Source organism: Panulirus ornatus, chromosome 6 (genome assembly GCF_036320965.1).
Source record: "Panulirus ornatus isolate Po-2019 chromosome 6, ASM3632096v1, whole genome shotgun sequence".
NCBI classification, from domain to species: domain Eukaryota; kingdom Metazoa; phylum Arthropoda; class Malacostraca; order Decapoda; family Palinuridae; genus Panulirus; species Panulirus ornatus.
Window position 1 is genome coordinate 47,276,150 of NC_092229.1, and position 12,520 is coordinate 47,288,669.

Genomic DNA, 12,520 nt, shown 5'->3' on the forward strand with positions numbered 1-12,520 from the left:
TAATAGTATCTTTCTGAGTGTGGGATTTGGATTACTATAATTTGTTAGGACAGTGAACTCGGGTACATTTCTTCTTCCTCACTTGGGGCTTATGCAATTTAGACACCTAGAATATATCTAAGCGACTTAGAACATTAGTAGGTCGTTATGCTTTTAAATATCGTAATATTTGTTTTGAAAGTAACAAGATATAATGCTCTGTCTTACCTTCTGGTTTGGTGGTAGTGGTGGTGGTAGAGGTGGCGTCGTCTGCAAAGAAAACGGAGACGTTTTAGTCTTGGGATGACGATTGCATCAAGGGTTTGTTTTATGACTGGCGTTACTTACTCCCACGGGTTTACGTAACCATCGTAATGATACAAGGGGATGAAAGGTATTGGATACATAGTACATAATCTATAATGGTAGGATGTGGTTCAGCTGTTTGACTAGCACATGTTATTGTTCCAAAGCTGCTTGCTTGTTAACATGATTGCTTTAAGATGATGAGTTCTTTGGGATTTTAATCTTTAGTTAAAGCTCCATAAGATTGTCGGGTGCTTGCTTGGAAATGAAAATAGGTAATGGTCCTCATAATTTGCCATAAGTGATATGATTATGTCATTTATAAAATATGTTGATTAGATAAGCTTTGTATTATTGTTACGAGATGAATTTGTACTTACCTCTGTGCCTGTAATACAATAAAGTTAGTACCTGTAATAGGAAAACTGTTAGTCCATGAATATGTCCTAACCTCCATTCCTGTAATAGAAAAAAAAGTACAGTCCTTGGATGTGTTCTTATCTTCGTACCTGTAATAGAACGTATTGCCGTTCATATATGTGCGCTTACCTCCGCACCTGTGATAGAACATGTTAGAGTCTTTGAATGTGAACTTACTTACGTATCTGTAGTACAACATATTACAGTGTGTGGGGAGTGTTCTTACCTCCGCCCTTGTAATAGAACTACCCCGTAGCTGTAATACAGCATTACAGTCCTTGAGTGAGTACTTGATTTTGTACCTATGATAGAATGTAATACAGTCCTTAAATGTGTACTTATCTTCGCACTTATGATAGAATATGATACATTCCTTGAATGTGTACTTACCTCCGCACTTAGAACATAATACAGTCCTTAAATGTGTACTTCCGTACTTGTAATAGGATATATTACAGTCCTTGAGTGTGTAATTACTGTACCTGTAATGTTAGAACGTTAGAACATGAATGTGTACAATTAACGTAGACATGTAAATTGAAACACTTTGGAGGTAAGAATTTCAAACAGATATAAAATCCGCCATTCAGAGTAAATGAAGACGTGGGGTCTTGGATTTATAATTGTGTGAAGTGCATCAAACAAGTCGGTAGACAGAATGAAGATAAGCGCTAGGAACCAACCTGACCCTTTTCGGCGAGTTAGTGAGACATTTAGAATATTGCTGCTCGGCTTTAGGTCCCTGAACCACAAAAGCGATCAAAGAAAAGCCCTGGACGGGTACAAAGAACGGTTATAAAACTGATTCCTGCTTTATCAGAGAAAATAACGAATGAAGAGGAGTTGAGAACAAATGAATCTCTAACGAAGCGATGACTCTGAACAATTTCAACACTATAGACCATGATTATGTATTTATTCCTAATAGATATATATATATATATTGAAATAAATGGAGTAAAAAAATTTAAAGGTAGAAGGCTGAGTTTTAATGCAGGAAAAAGATCAGTTGCGAATAGAGCATTAATACTTCCGAACAAGATACTATCAAATGATTTTTTGAGATTACTTGTATCTAAAAATTGGTTGGATAAATATTACGTCAGTTTCGGTGATTAATTTGTTCGTATTCATATACCTCCGCGTTGTACAGTTAGGTTTGGTAAAGTGCTATCTGCTGGCTATGTGCGCCTGATGGGAAATGACCGTTGTAGACCCCTTTGCTCACCAATATGAGACGAAGGGTATTCGAGTACGTAGTATTCGAATAGTTATTTCCAATTAGCCAGGCCCATAGCCTAGCGGTAACATTCCCGCCTGTGGCACAGGGGTCCTGAGTTCGATCCTGGCTGTTAGAGGTTTGTATGTTCTATGAAGGTGCGCGTTCCTCTGCACTTTGTTCGTGTGTGTATAAATATATATATATAATTTTCTCTGATTACAGCCTCAAAGAACGACCCCTTACTGAAACTGCTGCAATAGTGTAGTGTAATATTGTAGTAGAATATTACAGTTAAGCATTGCATTTCATTCTTTCCTCTAAAATTCTAGGCATGTTGAACGAACGCAAGGATTTTTTTTTCCCCCTTCCATATTTTCCCTTACCGGCTGTTGCTTCTGTAGCGAGAGTAGGGTGAAGAGAAAACCTTCTTTACGCTCTCTCTCTCTCTCTCTCTCTCTCTCTCTCTCTCTCTCTCTCTCTCTCTCTCTCTCTCTCTCTCTCTCTCTTAACCCTTCGATCGTATTATTGGTGTATTAGATTTCCCGATACACTCACTCTTCAGAGGTCATTAAGCCTTCTGGTATATATTTTTATTTTTTTGTCTCTAGATGTACATACGTGAGTGTGTACTACTTTTAGTAGACGAATGCTGTTGCAGTCCTGTTTAGACCGAGGGATTCACTGAACACACAAGGTATGACACTACGTATAATGCATTTGATTAACGTGAAGATGATGGTAAACAATTATACCACATTCCTATAAACCAATGGTCGACATCCTTGGATTCATAGACCTCCAGGGGGATACGTGAAATGTAGTCAGCGGGTATATATGAAATGCATTTCAAGGGAAAAAAGATATACCGTCATTGGGTTATTTTGTTTAAGCAGAGCACTGCTCTGGGCGCGTAAGGTCGACTCAGAGCTGCGTTATTTTGGTAAGATTTTGTCAATAGAAATAAGAAATAAACAGATATATTCTAAGATAAGGTAAAAGTCGCTATGAAGTAGTAATACGCTAATCCTGACAGTGAGGTGAAGGTATATACTATCAAAAAAACCATGCCTGTCACTGTAGTACCAGAGGGCAATCTGATAACGAATTCAGGAACTCCCAAGTGTCAGACTTTGGGTTCGCATGAATATAGCTTTAGTGGTGACATAAGGTAAATAGAAAGATTTAGTTAGCTAAGTGAATATCACACAGGTCCATTAGTACTGAAACCACATCTAATTAACGCATTTGCCAACGCAGAATGATCGTTCGCTTTCAGCATATATATATATATATATATATATATATATATATATATATATATATATATATATATATATATATATATATATATATATATCCCTGGGGTTAGGGGAGAAAGAATACTTCCCACGTATTCCCTGCGTGTCGTAGAAGGCGACTAAAAGGGAAGGGAGCGGGGGGCTGGAAATCCTCCCCTCTCGTTTTTGGTTTTCCTAATGAAGGAACAGAGGAGGGGGCCAAGTGGGGATGTTCCCTCGGAGGCTCACTCCTCTGTTCTTAACGCTACCTTGCTAACGTGGGAAATGGCGAATAGTATGAAATATATATATATATATATATATATATATATATATATATATATATATATATATATATATATATATATATATATATATATATATGAAAACTTTTGTAGAAAATGTTTGCGGTAAAAATAAAGAGCATTGATGTTTTATGAATGAAAATGTGATACAATTGTATAACCTGAATGGTCACGTAAACAAAACTTGTAATGAAGTTGTATGGACAGTTGGCAGTAGCAGTAAGGTTATAATACAATATTGTATTTTCACTTGTTATGCTTTGTAAGAGTTATGTGTTCTGTGACTTGTTTTCATTCAAATTATTTTAAAGTATCCGCAGACTTGTATATTAATTTCTTTCGGAACTTTGCCGGTCGTTTTGATGTCGGTGAACACGGTAACATCCACTTTATCAATAATTTGTAATCCCCTTTTTATAAAGGATCATAAAAGTAGTAAGCGCTTGAATTATCCTGAACACCTCAAGAAGGTGTTCAAGACGCTTTGACGGTGTCGGCCTCACTAACCCTCTCAGCAGCAGTATCCGATAGGCCTAAAACTCTTAATAATAATGACGAACCAATCATTTTACATCCAAGGTTAGTACTGACTAGACACTCGCCTTTCACTTTCATCACACAGGAGAGAACACCCAAGGGGGAGCTTATAACCTTCAGTTTTGGCGGGTTAACAACGCCTTAACATAGATTGTGGACGCCTGACATACACTGGCAACAGTCGTTCTGCTCTGTTGTGGTCATTTATTCGCTAACGACATTGGTGACAGTGTCAACGCCGGAGATGTGTCATTTCGCTTATTTTTCGAAGCGTAACGAAACCCAGTTGTTTGAAATATGTAGTTCATCTACAGATAAAATGAATTAAAATTCTATTGCATTTAAGTAACTCGTAGGAAAACGGTAGATAAAATAAGTAAAGTATATTTGGGGGGAAGTGGCAGTGGTCGGTTCGGGCTAGTGGCTAGCGTACTTGATATGGTAAGATTGAATGACATGGCATTTCACGTGGTCGAAAAAAAAAAAAAAAAAAAGGTTCACCATAATTATTATGGGTTTCATCCAAACGTTATACAGACATTTGTCTTTGTCTTTTATGTTAATGGAAAAGAATTCTCAGAAGAGCCAGGTTTTTTTTTTTTTTACCTTATATTGACACAGTAGGTAGAAGGAAGGAGGCCTGAGATATCTGTGTATGTAGTAAATAGGTTTAAAAAACACAGTGACTGGGGTCCAAACCAGCAGTCCGTCAAATGTGTACAGAACGATGGTATTTTAACCCAATAATTCAACTTTCAGTGCAGCCATTTGACAATTAACTCTACCTGAAAAATGATGCTAGTGGAACGCACGTGTCAAAGGCTTACTTCGGATTTTTCCTTTTCGAACTGCTGGATAATGTTTCTTTTTGCCCCAGTTCCATGGGTTTGTGGGATTTGTTTCTCATAGCACTGCCATGGGTTTGTGGGAATGTTTGTGTACCAGTTATATGGGTTTGTGGGAATGTTTCTTGTGCTAATTCCATGGGTTTGTGGGAATGTTTCTTGTGCTAATTCCATGGGTTTGTGGGAATGTTTCTTGTGCTAATTCCATAGGTTTGTAGGAATGTTTCTTGTGCTAATTCCATAAGTTTGTGGAATTTTTTTAGTAGCACTTCTATGGTTGTGTGGCGCTGTTCTTGCACCACTTTCATGATTGTGGATTTTTTTTTCTCTTACACCATTTCCATGGGTTTTGTGGGATTGTTTCTTGCACCATTTATGTGAGTTTGTGGAATTGTGTCTGGCATCATTTCCATGGGTTTGAGGGATAAGTTCGTGCAGCATTTCCATGGTTTATGGGCGCTGTTCATCTCACGACTTCCATGGGTTTTGTGGGGAAACACCTCAGTCAAAATTCAGGAAGTGCATGGTAGCGCGGTAAGGCAGCTGTGGGTCTGGTAACTACTTCATCCCCTTACGGTGGGAGTAAAAGGTTATCGCGTCCTTTTAAAGACTGCATGCAAGAATGGACGGTATTGGCTGATATGTTTGCAACTGTCTTGTTTACTGAGGGTGAGACTTACTTGGATCTACGTAGTAGCTGAAGTATTGTGAAATTTATCTTCTCTTTAATTACTACAGCATAAAGTAGAAGTTTAGAAAACAAATAAAAACAGATTACTCTCTCTCTCTCTCTCTCTCTCTCTCTCTCTCTCTCTCTCTCTCTCTCTCTCTCTCTCTCTCTATTATTATTATTATTATTATTATTATTATTATTATTATTATGTTAACTTTTATAATATAGGATATATATATATATATATATATATATATATATATATATATATATATATATATATATATATATATATATATATATATGATCTCTTTTGTAGATAAGAGTAAAGATTTTAAAGGGCAACATTTCCCAAGAATTTTCTGACGTAAAGCGACACAGACGCATTTATAGCCCACGGCAAAGTTGAGTGAATTAAGCCAAGGGTTATTCATCAGTGAATCTATTCACGAGAGGAAAAAAATGTCCAGAAATATATCCATGTTGCATCAGTTTTTTTTTGGTCAAGTTTTGGACGGATTATTCCCAGTCTTCTGTAATGAATTTTGATAGTCAAAAATACTATAAACTGAATATACACAAAAGACATATAATAAAGCGATAAGTGTCTCAAGATTTTGGATGAAACTTTATAAAGACATGATTACAATTGAGGTATTGGACGCATATATGGACATGTAGTGCTGGGCTGGAGTAATACTGAAACTATGTATCATCTCTGTTGTATATTCAAAGGCTAAAGGAACACCGTCATATAACGATCTGTAATTTCAAAGTTCCCTTCAACCAATTCCCCGCAAATTCTTCAAGCTCTAAAACATTTTCCTTCAGTCACCCATTTAAAGATATTTTTGCGGCTTTATCACTAGCTACCAATATTAGGCAGACGCCATATTTACATTGGGATCATGTACGATTTTATAATGATCTCGAACACTTGCCGAAGGCAGTCAAACTTTGTAATGGGTGGTTAGACTTGGACGTTGACGATCTTAATGACCGTGGCAATTGATAGTCTGGAGTTTCATTCGCCAATCATCCAACATATTAAGTACTGATAGCCATATTTGCAGTTCAGAGCTCAGTAAAAGTATATTTAGAATTATCTTCAGTACCTGAAGAGGGATTTCAGAAATATTCGGGCGCTGGTTACAATATTGACGCTGAGGGTCGTAATGTAATGACCGTGGTAGTGGTTAAAGCCGAAGTGACTAGCGAACTAACTGGCTGAGTGCTTTGTTATATTATGTAAGGAGGATATGTAGGGTGTGTGAATCATCTACAACACGTAAAGAAATGGTTTATTTTTATTTTTTTGAATTTATTATTATGGTTATTAATTTACGATGGGTGTGCGTATCATGACGTTGACAGTTGAATAGGCCTACGCATGACGTTGACAGTTGAATAGGCCTACGCATGACGTTGACAGTTAGATAGGCCTACGCATGACGTTGACAGTTCATTAGGCCTACGCATGACGTTGACAGTTCAATAGGCCTACGCATAACGTTGACAATTTTGATAACCCTGGCAGTTTGATAGGCCTAAAACCCAAATAACCAGCCAGCCAATGAATGGCTTATCTGTTTGAGATTTGAGACCCCGGAAACAGTAACTCCTTGTCGTCTTTTTTAACAGTTCTCTTTGAGATTTGAGACCCCGGAAACAGTAATTCCTTGTCGTCTTTTTTAACAGTTCTGTTTGAGATTTGAGACCCCGGAAACAGTAACTCCTTGTCGTCTTTTTTAACAGTTCTGTTTGAGATTTGAGACCCCGGAAACAGTAACTCCTTGTCGTCTTTTTTAACAGTTCTGTTTGAGATTTGAGACCCTGGAAACAGTAATTCCTTGTCTTTTTTAACAGTTCTGTTTGAGATTTGAGACCCCGGAAACAGTAATTCCTTTTCGTCTTTTTTTAACAGTTCTGTTTGAGATTTGAGACCCCGGAAACAGTAACTCCTTGTCGTCTTTTTTAACAGTTCTGTTTGAGATTTGAGACCCCGGAAACAGTAACTCCTTGTCGTCCTTTTTTAACAGTTCTGTTTGAGATTTGAGACCCCGGAAACAGTAATTCCTTGTCGTCTTTTTTAACAGTTCTGTTTGAGATTTGAGACCCCGGAAACAGTAACTCCTTGTCGTCCTTTTTTAACAGTTCTGTTTGAGATTTGAGACCCCGGAAACAGTAATTCCTTGTCGTCTTTTTTAACAGTTCTGTTTGAGATTTGAGACCCCGGAAACAGTAATTCCTTGTCGTCTTTTTTAACAATATCATTGAGAATTGCACACCTGATCTTTTAAATGATAAAGACTTCAAAATCGTATAGATAAGAATCGCTTGTTTTTTTTTCTGCATGTGCATTTTTTTTTCTGATTGTAGGGGAATTTTTTTTTTAATTAGTTTTAAAATTCAATGTTTACTGTTTTTATACTCTGGCAAGCCCATATAAATTCCAAATCGGGATACTAGATTTGCAAAGTTAGAATTCCTAGTTAGTTATCAATTATTTTAGGTGCTTTGTGGTAAGGGCTATATATTTGGGTGAAATGATGAGGATTATTTCTAAACAGGTATTGATTTCTTTGAATGATTATCATTGTATATATATTTAAAATGTTTTTTCTTTTGTTTCCCGCTGTCTATTTAGTGCGTAGTGGAACGGGCTATTTATTTGGATTAAAAATTGAAGGTAATTTCTGAATAAGGTATTGTTTTCTTTCACTAAGGATTCTAATATATATTTATATATTTTCAAAGTGTTGTGTACGAGTTTCTTATGTCTCCCGTTGTCTTTTGTCTGTATTTCTATTTTTCTCCCTCGTGGTACATATGTGTTTACGTGTGTGTGTGTGTGTGCGTGTTCGTCTGTCACGAAAGAGAGATAGTGTGGTTTTCGTGCGTGGTCGTGCTACAATTGCGGTAGAGGATATGAGGTGATAGACCCTCTCTGGTCGACGGACCGACCGCCAGCACCGCTGCTCTCATCTTCTCCAGCCCCGCCACGCCCTATTCATGTTCGCCTGACTGACGGGTTCCGGTGTTTTGCCTCAAAAAGCACGATCCGTACGTAGCCATTATCTGCACCATCTTCTTCCTTCCTGTTTTTTTTTTAACGCCTGGGTAGCAGCAGCAGCGGCTCAATCGTGCACAGGCCAGCGAGACGCGACTCAAGATAATGGCTACAAAGAAAAGAGGGGGTTTAAAATTGCAAAGTGCAATTGAAAAGATGTACTGGTGTTTGTTTTGAGGCGTGTGTTTTTTGTGGTAAACGGTATGGCTGGACGCCTCGCCACCCGACAGGAAGCAGTGGGAAACTAATCCTGGAACATATGTGGACGTGATGACTTCGTACTTCCTCACCTGTGGAAGAAGGGATTTAGTGGCCATGTCGTAAAATTTTTTTACCTTCCATTTTTGTTCCTCCTTTTTTTTTTTTTCCCGTGGGTGTTGTGATGCTGTTGTGATCATAGTCGGGTTATGCTAATAGGTTGTTGCGCCAGTGTCAGTAATGTTGTTACGGAAACCACAGTCATATATATACGGTCGTTTGTGGTATTTTGCTCCTTAAATGATCTTACAGCTCCAGAGACAACTCTAACGAGTCTTACAACGCCAGGAACAGCTCCGTGGGGTTCCTGCAGCTTCGAGTCTGCTCTCTACGCTGCAGCAGGGTAAAGTTTGCTCCTTAAATGATCTTACAGCTCCAGAGACTATGCTAATGAGTCTTACAACCCCAGGAACAGCTCCGTGGGGTTCCTGCAGCTTCGAGTCTGCTCTCCACGCTGCAGCAGGGTAAAGTGAGCATCTTTGCTGTGGGTAATATGCCTTTGACAGTCCTCTACTCCTATCCATGCCGTGAGGGAGATACAACTCAAGTGTTATCACTTGCCGCTGGAGTCCAGGAAGACCGAAGTCAGGCATTAGACACGCTGAGCTGAGCTGAGCAGCCTTGGTTACCCTGCCATCGAGAGGACATCGAGTCGTTAATTTGTAATTTAAGGTAATTTAAGGTTAGAGGATAGTTAGGCAGTACCACTAGCTACCGCCAGGGGAGGGGAGGAATGAACCTCCCTCGTTGGCACGCAACCTCGCCAACATCCTTCCCCGTTGCACGTCGAGTCTGCTGGAGTCGCGGAACTTAAGCCATGGCCGTGGACGGGGAAAAGCGACATTCATGCGTATTTCATGCGTTGATTCCTTTGGTGTTACGCTGTCACCAGACGAGTCCCTGACTCAGCATGGAGAGTAAGACCTGTTTGACTTAAGACGGGAAGAATAACTTGTTTTGCTTAAATATATTGACCTTGCATGTCTTGTATCGGGAAAACTTTTTTTTTTTTCAAATCTGTACTTGTCGCCTTTGTCATTCTTTCATACATGTATGATTAGACAGAATCGCAGGCAATTAAGTCTTTCGTATACACACGAGAAAGAAAGGCATGTAAATATTCGCCAGAAAGATACATAGTATCCCCCAAGCTTTCAAACCATTTATCAACAATCCAGAGTCCAAGTGAACAGGAGGAACATGGACAGAGTCAAATTTCATTTCATCAGGGGAACATGGAACGGTTGATGACCCTACATAGTAAACAGAGTTCCAAGTAACTTCTGCTTGACGACAGTTCTAAATTTTATCCAACTCTGTTATTAAATTGTTGTTTAATGATTCATATATTATCGGCATCGAATCGTCATTTAGGTAAATCATTATCTAATTTGTCCATATCTTCGTTTAGGTTCACCGGTAACTTAAATAGACTAGCATTCTACAACAGTGCTTTCTCTCTGACCTGCATAAGTCTACGACTCTTCCCAGTGTACTTTGTGACAGTACAGTGTTAAAGGTACTTGCGCTTGATTCCGAGGTTTCCCTTAAATGATATTCATGTCACCGAATCTAATGGAAAGATATATCAGCTTAGCCGTATTTTTCTTCTTTCAGCTGAAGCCTAATTTTACATTAACCGAGGTGGTTTTTATTTTGTATTGAAGGATTTCGTATTTTATCGTCGTATTTGAATGCATCATTGTTGCTAAGTGGTTTCAAGAATATTGGTCAGGATTGAAAATCCCTTAATGTAATGTGGATCTTCTCTGACATCATCATACTAAGTTTATCTTGATTTATTTGGCAGAAAACGTCTCTGGCAACTCTCCCTCCCCCATTTTCTTTTTTTTTTTTTTTCATCATTCTAAATATATTCAAGTACCTGGCTCAGAAATTCTGGATCACAGTTTTGAAATGCCTTACGAAACATACCGGTGAAAATGTCTTCTTCTTGTGCAAGATAATTCATGTAGCCGACCCTAGCAGGATTATTCGTGTCTGTGAGCGATCCTAGCAGGATTATCGTGTATCTGACCGACCATTGTAGGATTATTAGCATACCTGAGCAAAACGACCTAGATCTAGTGGACCTGAGCGACCACTGCAGGATTATTAGCGGACCTGAACTGCCTTTTCAGCATTATCAGCGTACCTGAGCGACCCTAGAAAGATTATTAGCGTTCTTAGCATCATTGTTAGCGTTCTTGAGCGACCCATGCATGGTTATTAGCGGACCTAAACAATCCTCTGGGATTATCATTAGCGTACCTGAGCGATGCTAGAAGGATTATTAGCGTTCTTAGCATCATTGTTAGCGTTCTTGAGCGACCCATGCATGGTTATTAGCGGACCTAAACAACCCTCTGGGGATTATTATTAGCGTACCTGATCGATCCTAGCAGGATATTAGCGTTCTTAGCACAATTATTAGCGTTCCTGAGCGACCCATGCAGGATTATTAGCGGTTCTGAACGACCCTTGCAGGATTATTAGCGGTTCTGAACGACCCTTGCAGGATTATTAGCGGTTCTGAACAACTCATGCAGGATTATTAGCGGTTCTGAAGGACCCATGCAGGATTATTAGCGGTCCTGAACGACCCATGCAAGATTATTAGCGGTTCTGAAGGACCCATGCAGGATTATTAGCGGTTCTGAACGACCCATGCAGGATTATTAGCGGTTCTGAACGACTCATGCAGGATTATTAGCGGTCCTGAACGACCCATGCAGGATTATTAGCGGTTCTGAACGACTCATGCAGGATTATTAGCGGTTCTGAAGGACCCATGCAGGATTATTAGCGGTCCTGAACGACCCATGCAAGATTATTAGCGGTTCTGAAGGACCCTTGCAGGATTATTAGCGGTCCTGAACGACCCTTGCAGGATTATTAGCGGTTCTGAACGACCCTTGCAGGATTATTAGCGGTTCTGAACGACTCATGCAGGATTATTAGCGGTTCTGAACGACCCTTGCAGGATTATTAGCGGTCGTGAACGACCCTTCCAGGATTATTAGCGGTTCTGAACGACCCATGCAGGATTATTAGCGGTTCTGAACGACCCATGCCTGATTATTAGCGGTCGTGAACGACCCTTGCAGGATTATTAGCGGTCCTGAACGACCCATGCAGGATTATTAGCGGTCCTGAACGATCCATGCAGGATTATTAGCGGTTCTGAAGGACCCATGCAGGATTATTAGCGTACTTCGTAAACAGTCAACGGAATATACACCTCATTACTTTCAAGTCGATTGGTGATCTTGTTTCTAATCTCACAGTTATGACTGAAGGTTTCGTTATGTTTTTAGTCCGCTAGTTCAGTTGGGGTTTCAGGTGCACCTGACATTTAAAGAGGAAGTTGATCTGGAATAGTTGAGTAATGCGTTTTTGTACGTATCTAGGATCTATTTTATTTTGAAATATCGTTTTCTGTTCAGGTTGTAAAGATAACTTTAGAATTCTATGTTCGTAAGGTCGTTAGAGATGATTTCTTTTTTATTTTAAGACGTGGCGAGGCTTGTGTTTTGTTGGCCAGACGACGCATCGTAGGGGATGGGGGTGTTGACAGTGGCCGGGCCGTTAACGTCTGATCGTCTGCGTTCGTGGTTTAGCTCTGTAG

The 12,520-nt window shown here is 39.3% G+C and overlaps 2 protein-coding genes across 7 annotated transcripts in view; one reads left to right on the forward strand and one right to left on the reverse strand.

Moving 5' to 3' along the window:
• LOC139749197 (DNA oxidative demethylase ALKBH2-like) overlaps positions 1-12,520 on the forward strand; it is a 620,232-nt gene that overhangs the window by 49,678 nt on the left and 558,034 nt on the right. The window lies entirely within an intron of this gene.
• Positions 1-12,520, reverse strand: part of LOC139749191 (uncharacterized) — a 148,740-nt gene that overhangs the window by 38,730 nt on the left and 97,490 nt on the right. For all 3 annotated transcript variants that reach the window (XM_071662864.1, XM_071662863.1, XM_071662862.1), the window contains one exon: positions 208-249. In XM_071662864.1, coding sequence (XP_071518965.1) covers positions 208-249 — 42 coding nt within the window. The remainder of the gene's footprint in view (positions 1-207; positions 250-12,520) is intronic.